This window comes from Choristoneura fumiferana, chromosome 26, assembly GCF_025370935.1.
Source record: "Choristoneura fumiferana chromosome 26, NRCan_CFum_1, whole genome shotgun sequence".
Lineage (NCBI taxonomy): Eukaryota > Metazoa > Arthropoda > Insecta > Lepidoptera > Tortricidae > Choristoneura > Choristoneura fumiferana.
Window position 1 is genome coordinate 2,173,033 of NC_133497.1, and position 18,826 is coordinate 2,191,858.

Genomic DNA, 18,826 nt, shown 5'->3' on the forward strand with positions numbered 1-18,826 from the left:
GAGTAGTATGTAAGTATACAGTCGCCATCACTGTTCCGGCGAATTTAAAATAACATTTCTAAATTTAGTATAATAATAATAATATAACGGCATAGAATCTGTCTGGTTTCTGTAGACACAGACATTAGAATTTTAAGTTAAGTTTCGAACTAAAACTATTTGCCGGTAAGTAATAAATCTAAAATAGACGTCGACAACCCTAAGCGTCGGAGTGGACCTACTTGTCCTCTTTTACTACCTCTATGGTCCAGACAAATGGCATGCCATACAGTCGTATCGTAATTGCCCAATCACATGTCGCACAAAAGATACTTCGACCAGACGTGTGTCAAATTCCAGTAAAAAAACCCTTATCTCGTTACCCTCCCCACAGGCGTTTGTTTTTTTGTGGTCGTCGTATTTGTTTTATGTTTTTAAATGGTTTGCGCAATGAGGGCTATCGCGCATGAATTCGCCACTAGAGGCGCTAGTGTAGCGTGAGGTCTCCGAAATGTCAAATCTCATAGTTTTTGGGTGAGCTACGCGGGTTTATTTATAATTAGAATAATTTTGTGAATATTTTGCAATATCTGAAATTAATTATGGCAAATATGCGTTCCGGGGCAATGAATGTCTGTGTTTTGAGACAGTTTTGTTTTTCGGAAACCTTTGTCCTCCCTGTTTCCGAACAAAACGGGGACTATGCAACACTGTGGCATGCTCGATATTTTTATGGTACGGTTTTAAGGTGTATTAAATATGATTTTAATCTACTTAAACTTTGTTTTGACGTCCGTAATAACAGACTTTGAAAGCCATACTTAAAAACCTCACGCAACAGTACGCCATCTAGTGAGACAAAAAACGATAGCCCTCATTGGTTGATTGCAGGCGCTCCTAGGCTGCCGGAACGACGTTGACACAGCCATACCGCCCCTGCAGTGGGTCGCCGGTGGGAGCCTGATCAGTGACAAGTTCATACTGACCGCGGCCCACGTGCTATCACATCATGACTAGTAAGACATTATTAATCAATCCAAGGTGCCGTGTTCACTTTTAGAATAAAAAAAAGAAAACCGGCCAAGAGCGTGTCGTACACGCCCAGGATAGGGTTCCGTAGCCATTACGAAAAAATCAAATATTTTTTTTTCTAAGGAGTTAAGGTATATTTTTTACCTTTGTCTGCTCTACTCTTACTCTTAAACTACTAATAATTCTTAAGCAATCTTAGCCGCTATAATTTTCCTTATAAATTTGATATATTAACTACCATTTTGAATTTTTTCAAATTTTTCCACCCAACAGTTTAGATTTTAGAGAGGGGGGGGACGATCGATTTCAATGAAAATTTGCACTTTAAAGTTGAATATTTCGCAAACAGATCACTGAATAAAAAAATTGTCTTAGCACCCCCAAAGCTTAATACCTACCTATCCATCGATACCCCACAATATAGGGTTAGTCGAGAAAAAAAGACCACCCATATATTCATGTCAAATTACAGCTTTCTAGTACTAACGGTCTCTGAGCTTACCCGCGGACAGAAAGACTGACATGGCGAAACTATAAGGGTTCCTAGTTGACTACGGAACCCTAAAAATATATCACGGACGGGGGATTGTGTTTTGTTTCTTTTCTTTTGTACAATAAAGAGTTTACATACATACATACATATCACGGGACACTACTTCACACCAATTGACGTAGTCCCAAGCTAAGCAAAGCTTGTACTATGGATACGAGGCAACGGATAAACATACTCATCCAAGACCCGAGGACACGCATTAGTTCCTATTCATACAAAAATCTGTCCCGGCCGGGAATCGAACCCGGGACCTCAAGCTTCGTAGTCAGGTTCTCTAACCACTTGGCCATCCGGCCATATATATGCGTATACGCAGAATGTCGCTGCACGCGGGGCAATAAAAAGTGCTAGCACAGTGGAGCATATCGCGCGCTCACTCGCACTTATGGGTCTTATGGTAACGCGTAGTGAAGTGAAGCAGAACGCACGTATCGATATGTTATCGGTAAATGTTTTCAGGTCCTTTTTTAGTTTTTCTTTTTCGTAAATAGCTCGTAAACGCTGGCCCACAGCAAAAAATGTTCTAAGACATAAGTAATTTACATAAAATTCTCTACAAAAAAGACTACACATTTTTTTCTCTGAGATCAATATTTCATCAGATATGGAGGAAAGATGGACAATCAAAAAATAAGCATTTCTTTAATTATTGCACGCGTGTATATTACTAAAAATAAAATTCCTAATTATTTTCCAAATCTAAAATATGGTCATGATCATCATCGGCTTCAATTATAATCTTAATAATATAAATAGTTTAAACCTTTTTTGATCCCACAGTAATCATAGATTATTTTGGGATAAAAAGTAGTCTATATGTTAATCCAGGGTATATATTACCTGAATGGTAAATTTCATGCAAATCTTTTCAGTAGTTTTTGCGTGAAAGAGCAACAAACATTAATCCATCCATCCCATTATTTATTTCCTACGCGACACTACAGTGTGTTTCACGCTGTCGTTGATTTTGGCATATGGCAATACTTAAAGAAATGTGTTTATTTTGCTATTGTCCATCTTCTTCCCTACATATCCCATGAAATATTAATCACAGAGAAAAAATTATAAATCTTTTTTCTAGAGCATTTTCTGTAGATTTACTTATAATATCTTATAATATTTTTTGCTACGGGCCACCGTTTACGAGTTATTTACGAAAAACTAAAAAAGGGACCTTTACTCCCCCCCTCCGCCCGTTAGCTTCACCCCCACCCATCAGTACTTTTAGTATTTGGTTTAAAACACCATTCCACTATGCCAAAATTCGCTTGTACACGAGTTTTTTCCCCTGAGAGGCAATTTTTGCTCTTCATTGGTAGGCTATTGAATAAACTCAGTAGAAACGGGCCGCGATGATAAGATTTTTTTTGTGTATATTCAGGTCTGAGAATAGGACGTAAACTATTATACATACTTCTACGCGGACGGAGTCGCGGGCAACAGCTAGTTTTATTATAGAAATAGGACCCCTTGTGAAACTAATTGGTGATCCCTGGTATAATATGTATACTTAAACAAAATTCCCTGTTCCTTGTACAACCAACACTGGTAAGAGCCATAGTTTTTTTTTTGGTATTGTATTTTGGTATTTTTTGTGTATAATTTGAATTTTACAGTTGTGGTTTTCTAACTGTAATGCTGTAATTGTTATTGATAAATAAATAAATATTATTTCCTGATAAATTAGGTCCTGGCACGCTTCGCTCGCTGGGCTCGCGCATTTTGTGGTTGCAATTGTACCTAATACTCCTCGCTTCGCTCGTCGTCGTACCTGACTTTCCGATACTACTTGTACCTATTATTACTTTTATGATGTGCCGATACCTATATTTACGGTAAAAGTGACCAACATTATTAAAATCTGTTTTAGATAGGAGATATTTGGCCCTTTCCAGTACTGGGTAGGTAGGTATGTAAGATAGTGTCATGCAGTTTGGCGAAAATTGTGTTCATGTATACAAAGTACCGGAAATAAGGTACAAAATTGTGTTTGCAGCGGTCCGATCCGTTACGCTCTATTAGGGGCGAACAACAAGACTGACGCCCGGAATGGCTTCCTGTTCAACATCGTCAACGTGATCGCCCACAAGTTGTACGATAAGGTCAACAATCAACACGACATAGCGCTGCTAGAACTCCACAGGAGGTCAGTAATAACAAAGTCTAAATAATGAGCGCTAAAAATTGTGAAAAGGTTTCTTTTCTTAACCGACTTCAAAAAAGGAGGTTGTCAATTCGGTTGTATTTTTTTTTATTTTTTTTTTATGTTTGTTACCTCAGAACTCCGTTATTTATGAACCGATTTGAATTTTTATTTTGCGTTCGTCTAGGAATGTTTTCAATTAGGTCCCATAAGCACCAAATCAGGATCTGATGATAGGATTTAAAGGAAATCGAGGGAACTCTTCAAATGTTGTAGGGACACAATTGGATATATTTAGTAGTAACTCGTGCATTTGCTCTTGAAAATCAACATTTGGTGAAGTAAAACTGATGATGAAAATTACAGTTGACCATCGGAGTTACTACTCAATAACAAGTAATGCATATAGTAAGTAAAACGGGTGGGCAAGCACCAGGACTCCTCAATAATGAACGTCTCTGCATCGCAAAAATTAATCTTTCGTAAAAGGTGACGAGCCGATTATAATAAACGTTTGTATCTTAGATTATTTACACTAAAGTGTAAAAAAAAATTATAACAATGTTTAAGACAGTTTTAGTTTATATATTTTCCTCTAGATGTCACTGTTACGCCCAGATGCATTTCTGAATCGCGGTATCGTTTGGTCGTGTCAGAAACTATAAGTAGTGCTGTTAGACAGAGTTTAGTTAGAGAATAAATTTTGATTATACCTAGACGGAGTTTAATCTTCCCCTCTCACGGCCGAGGTACTCTCTCGTACATGGTCCGTCGAAAATTAAACCGACATTATATATATTTTTTTCTAAATCTATTTTAGAGTAAAGTTTTTTGAGTTGTGAGTCGTGTAGTGTAGTTACTTCACAATACCTATATTTGGTTATACATTTTTTTTGTCAGGCGTTTATTCAGACGTAGATACTTGGCTTGCATCCCTGCAGTGTCTGGCAATGAAGGAAGACGTTTCTAATATCATTCCAAACAAATTATATAAAAAAAATAGTTTTATTCGGTAACGAAATTGAGGTAAAATTTTATAGGTACACGTTTAATACGGTCGTGTTACCTACCATAGGCACAAATATTCAAACTTCACAGTTATTGATCATTCTTACCTTTGTTACTACGGTTTGTAAAAAAAACTCAACGTTTATACATTAAATTCGCGGGCTCTTGGTCCATACAGATCTTAGCTAAGTAATATTTGAATCCAATGATATCATATGTTACTGTCGTATTTATAAGCTAATTGTTTGAATCAATCTTATAGCTATTGTGGGTATTTTATATCTATATGTATGCGGGTAGCCAGAACATGTTTTTTTTACGTAAAACTGACCGTGATAGACCCCTATCTCACCTGATGTTAAAAGCAGATGAGGCCAAAGGTGTATCTCAGCGGTTCAGTAACAGCCTATTCACTCTAGCCTTAATGAACCCTAGATTATAATTATGCGGAAATACAGACGACGGGAGCGAATTCCATTCCTCCTTACACAATAATGCGAATCAATGCGAACTGCTATTCGCATTAGCATAATGATAATAATAAGGCAGTCTAAGCTAAACCTTGGTGTATTATGATTCGATTTTTGGAGTCTTTTTATATTTTTTATTTCAACTCCAAATTTGTTACTTTTACGGGTATCCCGTGAAACCATATCGAAAATACAAACTGTTTTGTTTGTTTGTATTTTCGATAAGGTTTCACGGGATACCCGTAAAACGTAACAAATTTGGAGTTGTAATAAAAGATAACAAACGAAGTCTCGAGTCCATTAAAATTTCCTTTTCAATCATAATTTGATGTGCTTATAGCGATACATCTCTTGTTATAATTATGGTGAGCGTTCCAGTTACACAATAATGCGAATCAATGCGAACTGCTATTCGCATTAGTGACGTCTGTATTATGACGCATACATCCAGTTTTATTTGTCGCTAGTGTTTTGATAAGGTTTAAGTAACAAATGAAAAAATACAAAAAGTCTCCAAAAAACCTTTTCAATCATAATTTGATTGCTTAGTAGCGACATCTCTTGTCTGGGTGAGCGGTTAGTTCCGAAAGAATGTGACGTCTGTCGACGCAACATAGATGTCGCTAGTGCTGCTGCTTAAGAAGCATACTACGAATAAATAGGAAGCATAGTAGGTAAGAAATAAGCAACCTGAGATATCCAGCAGTGGTGTAGGGGTTATAGCACGCAGCACGGATTGCTGAGGACCTGGGTTCGATACCCAGTGCTGGTCTCTTTTTCTGGTTTTTCTGTGCATCCATGTCTCAGTTTGTATTTTCGACTTGGTGTATTACTCACGCGTCCCGGTCCCATACTCTAACAGCTGTAATGATTATAATTATCAGCCTGGTCATCTGCTGGTGCATCACGTCACGATTTCACGATGTTTTATTGTTTCTAGAGTGACGTTGAGCGAATTCGTCCGGCCAGCATGCTTGCCTACACCAGGGTTGGAGATGACGGACTCGACCAGAATTCTGGCGGGGTGGGGGGGAACTTCAAATGCTAAGTCTACCGAAGCACTCATGAAGGTGGGCCCCTACTATACTATCCCACTGCTGCACACAAAGTCAGAATGATGGCTGTGCCACTAATTTATAAGTACAGATAGGGAACCGAACTTGGTGTGCAAGCTAGAATTATTGGTATTATTCGCGGTACAAGTCAACGAACGTAAAAAGAGGGCTCAGGCCTGAAATGTCTGTTTTCGTAAATTGTACAATTCTCAAAACGTCTGCGTTTTCACAATGTTTAGCACTTCTATTTAGTTAGCTTTCTCAAATTGTCTGATATCTAAAATGTGTACAATCTCAGGAAGTCGTCTATTCATAATATTTACATTCCTATAATATTAGCATTACCATAATTTCTGCTTTCCCGTTATGTTCACTTTTTTAAATAGGCTATAGTCTTGTTATGTTTGTTTTCCCATAATGTCTGCTTTATTTTCAAATCAATTTTCCAAGGGATTTTCGTAGTTTAGTTTTTTACTAAAATCAATGCTAATATATGCGAAAGTAACTCAGTCTGTCTGTCTGTTACTCTTTCACGGCTTAACCGCTGTACCGATTAAGATGAAATTTGAAGACCATGATTAGAGACATTTTGGGAATGAGACTTTTCTGGAATGCCAACGTTATAAGAAGGCGGATATTTTGAGGTTGCAGACATTTTGAGAATAAGCACTTTCTGAAAAGCGAACATTATACAAAAACTGTCAGTCTTGGAGACAGGCAATTTTAAATAGCTGATATTTTGAGAAGCTGACATTATGCAAAAGACGTGTTGACATTCTGAAAAGCAGACATTTTGCGAAAAATACATTTTAGGAAAACGGATATTTCAGGCCTGAGCCAAAAAGAGCTCTGTGTGGCTAGTGGAGTATCCCACGTTTGCGCATCTGTCAACTAACAAGCCAATGGCGTGACGGCCGCGCGCGCGCTCCTACGCCCCCTCCCGCGTCCCGCACTGCTCCGCCGCCAATTTGGTCCGTATTTCGCTCACTGTGCAGGTATATCGCCAGGAGCTCTTTTACTTTTGTTGATTTGTACTTAGAGTTTGGCTTTTGGCTAATGAATGAAAGATGAACCCAGCTATTATTTGAGTGGCAACCAAAGAGTAGGTATAAGAAAACAGAAACTTGAGCTTGTACTACACTATTGTCCTATTCTGTGATTCGTGTGAACGTGTAATGCCGTGAGCGTTATGGGCACTTTTGCACCGGGAATGACAAGGGGCGACTTATTTGACTAACGTATTTTTGTAATAATTGCTTATTAATAATTAAGAAAGCTTATTAAATTTAATTTCTGTGACGAGCTCAGTACCTTCGTGTGTTAAAATAGTTTTTTGGAAATTTACTGCTGAAACATGGGTAAACCAATCAAAAGTGGTGGGCGGCAGATAATTTTTACCATTTACCATTTTCTAGTTCCTTTGACTGTTCCTTTGAAAGAACTATTGCGTTATTTCACAGTAAGTAGCAAGCACCTTCAGTTCTTGCAAAGAAACAATCAACGCAGTTCTTCCCTTCATCTCTTGGGAACAAGTGCGAAAAACGGAATAAGTAGTTCCTTCGAAGAAACAGCCAAAGAAACTACCGCGAATAATCCATAAGCGCATAATATGTGGCCTATTTTAGACGACCAGATGGCCTAGTGGTTAGAGAACCTGACTACGAAGCTTGAGGTCCCGGGTTCGATTCCCGTGTCGGGGCAGATATTTGTATGAAAAATACGAATGTTTGTTCTCGGGTCTTGGGTGTTTACTATGTATTTAAGTATGTACCTATCTATATAATTATATTTATCCGTTGCTTAGTACCCATAACACAAGCTTTGCTAAGCTTACTTTGGGACTAGGTCAATTGGTCCCGGCCATTTACTTCTACTAGATAACCTGGATACTACCTATAAACATTCTCTTTTACTATGCTAACAGAATCTTCTGTCATGTCAACAAAAACATGGCCACAAAAATAATAATAATACTTACTTACCTATTAATTTCTGTGTCGTTTTATTATATTTTGTAACACAGAAACACTCGTTGTTAGCATTAATCTTGCAGTTTTAGTTGTAGTACGAGTGTAAATCATCAACTTAAAACACTTAACATATTGTACCGATTTGTGGTGCTCAATTTTGCAGGCGTACATCGCGGAGTTGGATTATGAGACGTATTGCAAGAAACAATTTCCAGATAACGTCCAAAAAGTGTTTCTAAAGGACTCCATGCTGTGTGCGGGCACCGTAAATAATGACACGGCTGACTCATGCCAAGTGAGTACATTTATTAATAATATTAATTAATAATAATAATAAAACTATTTATTTCTGGCATATTGGTCAATACAATAAATCGTCACTACTTTGAAAAAATCTCGTATCAATAAATCAACAAAACAATCAATATGTCAACAAAATTGAACCTTGACGTAATCTTCATAAGGTCCACTCAGAAAAATTATCTACTTTGGAGATAAGTACGATTTTTTTTTTAAGTAGTGACGAAATCCTACTAATCCTACTAATATTATAAATGTGAAAGTTTGTGAGTGAGTGAGTATGTGAGTGAGTGAGTGAGTATGTTTGTTACTTCTTCACGCTGAAACGGCTGGACGGATTTGGATGAAATTTGGCGAAAAGTTAGTTTATAACCTGGATTGAAACATAGGATACTTTTTATCCCGGTATTCCCACGGGATAGGGATAACATCTCGAAATAAAAACCTCTGGGCTTAGAGTCATGAAATTTGGTATGTAGGTAGTTGGACGTTTGGAATAACAGATAGGTGACTTTTTGACCCGATATTCCCACGGGATACCTAGGGATAAAATCTTGAAATAACAACCGCAGGGCTTAGAGCCATGAAATTGAGTATGTAGGTAGCTGGACTTCTGGAATAACACATAGGCTACTTTTTATCCCGATATTCCCCCGGGATAGGGATAAAATCTTGAAATAATAACCGCTGGGCTTAGAGTCATGAAATTTGGTATGTAGGTAGCTGGACCTCTGGAATAACACATAATCTATTTTTTACCCCGATATTTCCACGGGATAGGGATAAAATCTTGAAATATTAACCGCTGAGCTTAGAGTCATGAAATTTGGTATGTAGGAAGCTGGATGTCTAGAAAAACACATAGACGACTTTTTGACCCGATATTACCACGGGATACCTAGGAATAAAATGTCGAAATAACAACCGCTAGGCTTAGACGCATGAAATTTGCTATGTAGGTAGCTGGACCTCTGGAATAACACATAATCTATTTTTACGTCTGGAATAACACGTAAGGAACTTTTTGACTCGATATTCCCACGGGATACCTAGGGATAAAATCTTGAAATATTAACCGCTGAGCTTAGAGTCATGAAATTTGGTATGTAGGAAGCTGGATGTCTAGAAAAACACATAGACGACTTTTTGACCCGATATTACCACGGGATACCTAGGAATAAAATGTCGAAATAACAACCGCTAGGCTTAGAGGCATGAAATTTGGATGTAAAGTACAATTCAATAGAATCTGTCAATTTTCTACATATTTAAGACACCCTATCGTGGGCACACTTGATTATATATGTCCCTGTTGTTGCAATTACCATCTAAAAGGAATCAAAAAAGAATAATAGTCACATCACAAAGCCTTAGGCAGCCCGGTGTTTATATTAGTAGGCTGGAAGTGTCTACAGGATTGTCAGATTCTATTGAATTGGAGTTTAGGTAGCCGTATGTCTAGAATAACATAAGTACGCTACTTTTTATCCCGATATTCCCACGATATAGTTTTGTAACTAAGGGATCCCATACATCCCTGTATTATTATTATTATTTTGTTTTTTTTTTCTTTAATTGTATACTGTAGTTTTTAAGTATTTTATTTGTAATTATTTTATTTTGAAAAAATGACTTTCTGCCAAGTTTCTTGCGGCGCATTCTTCTTGGCAATGATGGTCTTTCCGAAAGCGCTGGTAGTATAAAAAATGACGTGTAAAAGTGCCCATTGCGGCCTATTTACTGAATAAATGATTTGAATTCGAATTTTGCATTTGAATCATAGGGAAAAAATTTGAAACTTCAGCACTGGGTTTAGAGTCTTGAATTTTGTACAGTTATTCACAACACAACCTCAATGAAGACCACGATATAAATTTTGGATATTTAAAGGGGAATTTTGTAAAATCCCGAAAATTTCAATTGCAGCTACCACACCGAATAGTTTACGCGTGCAAAGCCGCGGGTAAAAGCTAGTACCTTATATAAATAAACCGGCCAAGTGCGAGTCGGCATTGCACACGAAGGGTTCCGTACCATTATCTACACAACATTAGACATAAGCAAAAAATCACTGAATCGAAAAATCGTTTTAGCAACCCCCTAATGGTTTTAAAAGACCTATCCAACGATACCCCACACTATAAGGTTGGATGAGAAAAATATAATCACCCCCACTTTACGTCTATGGGAGGTACCCTAAAAAATTTTTTTTTTTTTAATTTTTATTATACCATTTTGTTGGCATAGTTGACATATGCAAAATTACAGCTTTCTAGCATTGATAGTCCCTGAGCAAAGCCGCGGACGGACAGACAGACAGACAGACAGACATGGCGAAACTATAAGGGTTCCGTTTTTGCCATTTTGGCTCCGGAACCCTAATAGTCAAATTCTACTGCTAATTCATAAAAATGTGCCCACGAAAATGTGGCGGTTGAAACGATTAAATAATTAATGACTTATTCACGTAAAGAAAATTATTATTTTGATTTTGTATACAAACTGTTTAATAAGTAGTTATGCAAAGTAACGTTTTTTTATTTAATTTATGCCAACTCATCGTTATGCCAATTCACATTATGCGCATTAACATTATGCGTATTCAGTTATGCCAATTAACATTAATTTACATGCGACATTAATAAACATGCGAAATAACGTTATGCCAATTTCAATTAGGAACGGATGCGATTTCATTTAGACCAGTAATAGGCTGAGATGACAATGTTTTTGATAATAAACAAAGGGTATTTCAATATGTTTAACGTTTTGACTGGGCGCTTCCAGGGCGACAGCGGAGGCCCACTGATGGCGCTGGCCCACAACGTGCACTGCACATACATCGTCCACGGCGTGGTCTCATTTGGGACTACTAGCTGCGGCTTAGCCCTGCCAGGCATCTACACCAACGTCAAGGCCTACCTGCCTTGGATCGTTGAGAACGTGTGGCGCAAATAAGGTGATGTGACCAGGATTTTAAATACTAAATCATAATGCCATATTTGTGTACGTAACGTAGAACGTAGTAAGATATTAACAAAACGCAGATAAATATTGGCACTTTGTAGTTTAAAACGCAGTAACGTTCCATTTTGTGCTGCTTAAAAATCTGAACTATTTTCATGCCAAAAAACCGAAAGTGAATTTTCAATATAAACATAAGTCTAGTAATTTATTAATTTTCACGCTCTCGAAAGCGCCATTTCACGATTACTGCATTCTTCGTTACGAGGACAGAAAGGTGAATCCTTATTTTGTGTAGTCAATGCATTTCTTTGGGCAAAAAAAAGGATGTATTTTTAATACTCAAATTATTTCTTGTAATAATAATAAAACGATTATAAATAAAACTATGTATTTTCATTTAAACTAACATTATTACTGGAACGACCGTCTACATTTATATTGTTATGGTGGAGGGTAATTTGCAATTTATAATAAACCAGTCAGTTGCTAACTCTCGTGTTTCATTGACGTTGCACTGGCGACGAGTCCGGGATTTTTATTCTACCTACCGGCCATTTTTTGTTCTTTGTGTGCTAAAGTGACAATAAAACTAATTTAAAATGCCTATCGGAAAGATTGAACCGTTTAATATTAATTCAAAACAGTGGCCGGCTTACATTCGGCGCGTAAATCAATATATTTTGCTTAACGAGATTAAAGACAATTTGAAAGTGCCAATGCTAATAACGGTAGTGGGTGATGAAACGTATTCGCTTATGTGCGATTTGTGTTCGCCAGCCTTACCAGAAACAAAAAAATATGAGGAATTAGTGTCTTTAGTACAAGAGCACCTGGAGCCGAAGCGCTCCGAAATAGCGGAACGACACCTATTTAGACTACGTCGGCAACGCCCCGACGAGACACTAATGGAGTACCTGCAGGCTTTGAAACATCTCGCAGCTACTTGCAACTTCGGCAAATGCGACACTTGCTCCACCTTGGAGGAAAATTTAAGAGACCAGTTCGTATCGGGTTTGGCAAACGATGCCATGCGCTCTAGAATCTTCGCTGAGAAAAAAGTGACGTACAGGGATGCTGTAGAGTTAGCGCTGTCTCTGGAGGCCGCAGAGAAGCACGCGGAGGTGAGCGGTAGCATCAGGCCCGCGGGGACCTCAGGTGCCGGCGGCGGAGAGGCGGGGGAAGGCCTGAACTACGCGCGCGGCGGGCGCGGGCAGCGCAAGTGCAAGGCGCATCGCGCGGAACGGTGCAAATATGCGCACTACAACTGTGACGAGTGCAGTCAAAGAGGACATCTAAAGGTGATGTGTAAACAAGTGCGTGGCGGTCGCGATCGAGGCGACAAACGGCACAACTATATGAGTGATGAATCGGACGAGATGTTCAACATCGAGGTGTCGACTCAAGGTAACAAACCGTACTTTATTAGTTTGCAAATAGACGGAAAGGAAGTTACATGTGAAATAGATACGGGCAGTCGAATTTCAGCGATAAGTGAGGAATTATATACGCGATTATTTTCGAATAAATGTATTAAATTAGATAACATATGTTTACGTTCTTATTCGGGTTCAAGAATCCAAGCACTCGGTTATATCGAGGTGGACGTTAATTTAAATGGTACCAAGGTCATGGCACTACCCTTATATATTATTAAAAATGGGGCACGACCATTGCTAGGCAGAGAATGGTTACGAGCGCTCGAAATAAATAACATAAGGCTCCATGCGATGATCGAGGATGGATTCGTGAACCAATTATGTGCGGAGTTCCCTGAGGTGTTTACTGATCAGTTGGGCACGTGTAAACGGACCATTCGACTGCAGCTCACGGATAGCGAGCCCGTGTATGCACGCGCGCGGGCGGTGCCGCTGGCGCTGCGCGCGCGCGTCGAGCGCGAGCTGGCGCGGCTCGAGGCCGACGGCTCCGTGTACCGCGTCGAGTACTCAGATTATGGCACGCCCATTGTTCCCGTGGTTAAAAAAAACGGCGATATACGCATATGTGGCGACTATAAAATCACAATAAACCCTAAGTTGCAAAGGGATCATTATCCACTACCGCGTATCGAGGAATTATTCGCGAGTCTCAGCGGTGGCTCCTTATTTACAAAACTTGATTTAACACATGCTTATGAACAGTGCCTACTGTCGGAGGAGTCTCGGCCATATACCGCGATAACGACTCACATAGGAACGTTCGTATACAGGCGCACCCCGTACGGTTTGTCTTGCATACCTGAAAAATTTCAAAAAATTATGGAGGAAACATTGCGGGGTGTACCAGGCTGTGTCGTATTCCTGGATGATATTTGCGTCACAGGAGCCACCAAACAGGAGCATCTAGCTAATCTGAGAGCTGTACTCGAGAGGTTGCGTAATATGGGACTCACTATTAAGCTATGTAAATGTAAATTTCTACAGGAAAGTGTAAAATATCTCGGATTTATTATTAACAAACAAGGCTTGCGCCCAGATCCAACTAAATTGGAAGCAATCACGAAGGCTCCCACACCAGAAAATGTCTCGCAACTAAAGAGTTTCTTGGGGATGTTGAATTACTACGGTAGGTTCATTCCCAATCTCAGTGATTTACTACACCCTTTACATAATTTATTAAAACGAGACGTTACATGGAAATGGGACGATTGTTGTGAACGCGCATTTTTAGCAGCCAAGCGCGCCCTTTTAAGCAAGCGAGTGTTGGCACATTATGAGGAGGGGCGGCCGCTGGTCCTGTCCGTGGACAGCAGCGCGTACGGCCTCGGGGCCGTGCTGGCGCACCGCTACCCGGACGGCAGCGAGCGCCCCGTCTCCTGTGTGTCGCGGACGCTCTCGTCGGCCGAACAAAATTACAGCCAACTGGATAAGGAGGCTCTCGCAATACTATTTGGCGTCACCAAACATCATCAGTATTTGTTTGGTAGACATTTTTTATTGCGGACGGACCATCAACCGTTGACGTATATTTTCGGAACTAAGGGTGGAATACCACAGACTGCCGCGAGCAGACTACAAAGGTGGGCCGCACGATTGGCGGCGTACGATTTTAGTGTAGAGTACGTGCGATCGGCGGATAATGGTCCGGCCGATGCGTTATCACGATTGCCATTACCTCAAGAGAGCCGATCTGTAAAAGAATTAAGTTACATAAATTTAATAGAAGAAATTTTACCAGTAGATTTTAAAACTATAGCTAAGGAAACGGAAAAAGATACATTACTAAGTAAGATAAAGGGTTATGTACAGTTCGGTTGGCCGTCTAACGCGAGTTGTGACGATGTAAAACCGTATTTTACGAGAAAAACTGAATTATCTGTTGAATTAGGTTGCGTAATTTATAAATACAGGATAGTTATACCGACCGTGCTTCGGAAACAGGTTTTACACGAGATCCACGAGGGGCACTTAGGCGTCAATAAAATGAAAAATCTGTCGCGCGGCTATGTGTACTGGCCGAGTTTGGATCGAGACTTGGAAGAGTTGTGCCGCGCGTGCGGAGCGTGCCGCGCGGTGCGCGACGCGGCGCCGCGCGCGCCCATGCACCCCTGGGAGTTCCCGCTGCACCCGTGGCAGCGTCTGCACGCCGACTTCGCGGACTGCGCCGGCCGCCGTTATTTGATCGTAGTGGACGCTCACTCCAAGTGGATTGAAGCTATCGAGATGCAAAAAACTGACGCGCGTTCAACAATAAACGCATTCAGAAATATGTTTGCTCGTTTCGGTTTACCGTCCCAACTGGTGACAGATAACGGCCCACCGTTCTTTTCACAGGAATTTAAAGTATACTGTAAAATGAATAACATCAGACATGTCACTTCAGCCCCTTATAGACCCCAGTGTAATGGTGCCGCAGAAAATGCGGTTAAGAATGTAAAGAAAGCGATCAAGAGGGCCGTGCACGAAGGCGACGACGTCGCCACGGCTCTGAACCGATTTCTGTTTCAACATAGAAATTGTGAACACGCAACCACCGGCGTCTCACCGGCAGTTGCGCTGCAGGGCCGGCGGTTGCGCGGGCGGCTGGACGCCTTGCGCCCCGACGTGGCGGCGGTGGCGCACGCCGCGCAGGAGCGCCAGGCGCGCGCCGCGGCGGCACGCCGCGACATCCGCGTTGGGAGACGGTGCTGGCTCGAGACTACTCAGTCAAGGGGATAAATGGGCCGAGGGTAAAGTAATCGAGAAGACCGGCCCGGTGTCTTTTAAAATTGATATGGGAAATGGATTACAGTGGCGAAGGCACGCCGATCAAATAGTGTGCAATAAAGACCGGTTCTCATTAACTCGTACCAGTACCGTACCCCAGGACAAGGATGTCGAGTCGTCTATATCGAAGCCGAACTTATCCAATGATGTTGAAGACGATTTTGAAGACGCGTCCGATGGCTCCGTAGGGGAGGATGAGCGGGACAAGCCGGGCGCGGGTGCAGGCGAAACCGAAGCCGTAACTAGTTGCGCGATGTCGCCGCGCAACCCCCGCTCGCCATCGCTCGAGGCATCGGGCGCGTCCTCGCGCACACAACGGGCATTGAATAGAGCTAAGCGTGCACAGACTCATTCAAATATATAAGTAGATATATTATATAAATAGTAAGTGAAATGAAACTTATTTTATATTTATAAGTGTTTTGAAGGGAGAAGATGGAACGACCGTCTACATTTATATTGTTATGGTGGAGGGTAATTTGCAATTTATAATAAACCAGTCAGTTGCTAACTCTCGGTTTCATTGACGTTGCAATTACAAAGGTGTTAACTGTCTGTTTGTTTATATGCATGGGTTTACTTGTGGATAGTCCGAGTTGTAGTAACCTTTTCATCACACTTGCTCGTAAACAGTGTCGTAACATGCAGGCTACCTTGGTTGCAACCCCCCAAATAAAACCCTGTCGGTCGCATGAGTCATTGCCCGTACTAATGTTCATGTCATGAAGCCCGCGGTCGGTCAATGAGTTTGTTACTGCATGGCGTGCTGCTGCTCCGTGCGCGCGCTGCACACGCACGCCATGCACATGCTGCGGATTGCCTCTAATGAGCGCAATCAGCGGTATCGACCATTTTTGATAAAATATTAGTTTTCCTTTTACAAATATACAATTTTACTCGCAAATGTGATGAAAAACATTGTATGTCGCACGGGCGGTACTAGAATTACGAACATCGACTCATTAAAGCACTCAGTCTTCGACTTCGGGCTTCTAATAGACTCTCGTTCGTAATTCCTTCTTTACCGCCCTTAAGACACAATGTACTATTACTTAAACAGATTCTAAATATCTGTCGCTGTTTATAATACTAGCGTGAGTTTGCCTTCGGAATCCATAAGCTTAATGGTTACTTGACCTGAAATGTATATTTCAGTTTTTTTTTATTTATGATGCTGGAAGCATTTTACATTTCCACTGAACGTATATTTAGTACATGTTTAGTTTTAGTTTTCTAGCTAAGGGAACCCCAAACATCCCTGTATTATTATTGTTATATATTTTCATGTAATTTTGTTCTTTGATTTTATACTGTAAGTATTTTATTTGTAATTATTTTATTTTGAAAAAAATACTATCAAGTTTCTTGCGGCACATTCTTCTTGACCATGATGGTCTTTCCGAAAGCGCTGGTAGTTTAAAAAAAATACGTGTAAAAGTGCCGTCGAACTACGCACCTCGAACTACCCGCACTTGGTCCTGTTTATTTGCCACCCCATCATAACGACACACAACACTAACAACGTCCGATCGTCCCACTGAACATTCATCCCTTTGCCGACATTTATTTATAACAGGATTCCACGAAGACGAAAGCTTATATCCATCGTCCCGGTTGAAATTTTTGTGCTTTTTTATTTCAACCGTTTCACGCCATTCTTGAGTAGAAATGACGTTAAACGGACAGAATTTTGGGATTCTGAAGCTCAATACAGTGGTTTGGTCCAGACCAATAAATGATCGGCTATGGCCGACTTAAGCCTGGGTTATATTAGAGCCACGCCGCGTGCGCAACACTGCCTGACTCAACGGGCTGTGATTATACTACAGTATCGTGTCGCCGCGCGTGCTGATTAATTTGTATGAATGCGCGTAGCCACGTGGTGATTATACTAGCGCGGAGCGAGCCAACGCGTCACTTCCCCCCATCACCTAGCCCACGCCGATCGGAATCGAGCGGTCTGCGTGGCGTCATCTCGCTCGGCGACACGCGGGGCTGTGCTAATGTAACCACGCTCATACGAAATCAGTGGCTTAGCTACCAGAGGGCTAGACGGGGCAGTGCCCCGGGGCCCCCAAGCTTAGGGGGCCCCTCGGACTCAGGAAATTTGGAGTACTTCGAACTCGGAACACGACGAACACGGAACAAACGATTTTAAATAGTTCAGTTGGGGCCCTAGTTCATTTTTTGCCCCAGGGCCTTTGGTTACTTAGCTACGCCACTGTACGAAATGTATGTAACCGATTGCACTCCCACGCGTTGCGACACGCGGCGTGGCTCTAATATAACCCCGGCTTTATTCACTTGGCGATTTTTAACAGCTGCAACATGTTCTTGACACCCTACACTTCAGTCTACTCGTGACTATGGCCACTGTAATGTGGTTGAAACGTCGGGGTAAATATTACTCGTGTTTTAGCGTGATAAGTCCCATTTGTGGTATTTTGACTACTCTCGAAATTCAAATTTGTCAGTCGCGCTTCGCCGTTTTTAGATAAAAATCAAAGAAGAAAATGAAAGTAGCCATATCTCTAAATTTATTAACTTGATATTTATTACGTGCAAAGAAACACATGTCAGGTAATAATAAAAAAATCACAAATAGATCGTCAAATTCGTACAAATAAAATAACTTATAATATTTGTCGAAATACATTTACTATAAATAAAATTACAATGTCAAACTGCAATTAAATTGAAAAATAATAAAAATAATGAACAGTATAAGTGTTTTATGTAAATAGTTTTAATTTAATTATTTAAAAGGAATTGATTTTGTAATAGTGACATAATTATATTAAATGATATTATAACGGATAACTCGCGTCTTAAACCGAGTTTAGATAAGAATGCGGGTAGTTGTGCGCCGGTGTTAGTTTCGTCGGACAGCCGTGCGAGCAGAGCGGTGGCGCGTAGTGTGCGTGTTGCGGCAGCCGCCGAGTCGACGAAATAGCCCGAAACATGTCGAGCTAAACTCAGTTTAAGACGTGAGTTATCCGTTATAATATCATTTAATATGAGTGAGTCTCACGGTAGTTTCATGTTCAAAGTGACATAATTAAAACATCATTATGATAAAATTGAATATAAAATCAAAATTAGTAGACAAAATATGGAAGCTTGCTAAGTGAACTTCACTAGGTGTAT

General features: G+C 40.5%; 2 protein-coding genes across 2 annotated transcripts in view; both read left to right on the forward strand.

Moving 5' to 3' along the window:
- Positions 1 to 11,798, forward strand: part of LOC141442995 (serine protease ami-like) — a 30,363-nt gene extending 18,565 nt beyond the window's left edge. The window contains exons 6-10 of the mRNA XM_074108208.1: positions 871 to 995; positions 3,561 to 3,710; positions 6,126 to 6,255; positions 8,374 to 8,505; positions 11,298 to 11,798. Of these exons, the coding sequence (XP_073964309.1) occupies positions 871 to 995; positions 3,561 to 3,710; positions 6,126 to 6,255; positions 8,374 to 8,505; positions 11,298 to 11,468 (708 nt within the window). The 3' untranslated portion in view covers positions 11,469 to 11,798. The remainder of the gene's footprint in view (positions 1 to 870; positions 996 to 3,560; positions 3,711 to 6,125; positions 6,256 to 8,373; positions 8,506 to 11,297) is intronic.
- A 395-nt stretch (positions 11,799 to 12,193) lies between these two features.
- LOC141443094 (uncharacterized) lies at positions 12,194 to 16,043 on the forward strand. The gene is made up of 5 exons (XM_074108306.1): positions 12,194 to 12,881; positions 13,155 to 13,430; positions 14,145 to 14,385; positions 14,824 to 15,586; positions 15,705 to 16,043. Exons 1-5 carry the CDS (start codon positions 12,194 to 12,196, stop codon positions 16,041 to 16,043), a joined length of 2,307 nt encoding a protein of 768 aa, XP_073964407.1.
- Positions 16,044 to 18,826: the final 2,783 nt, after the last annotated feature.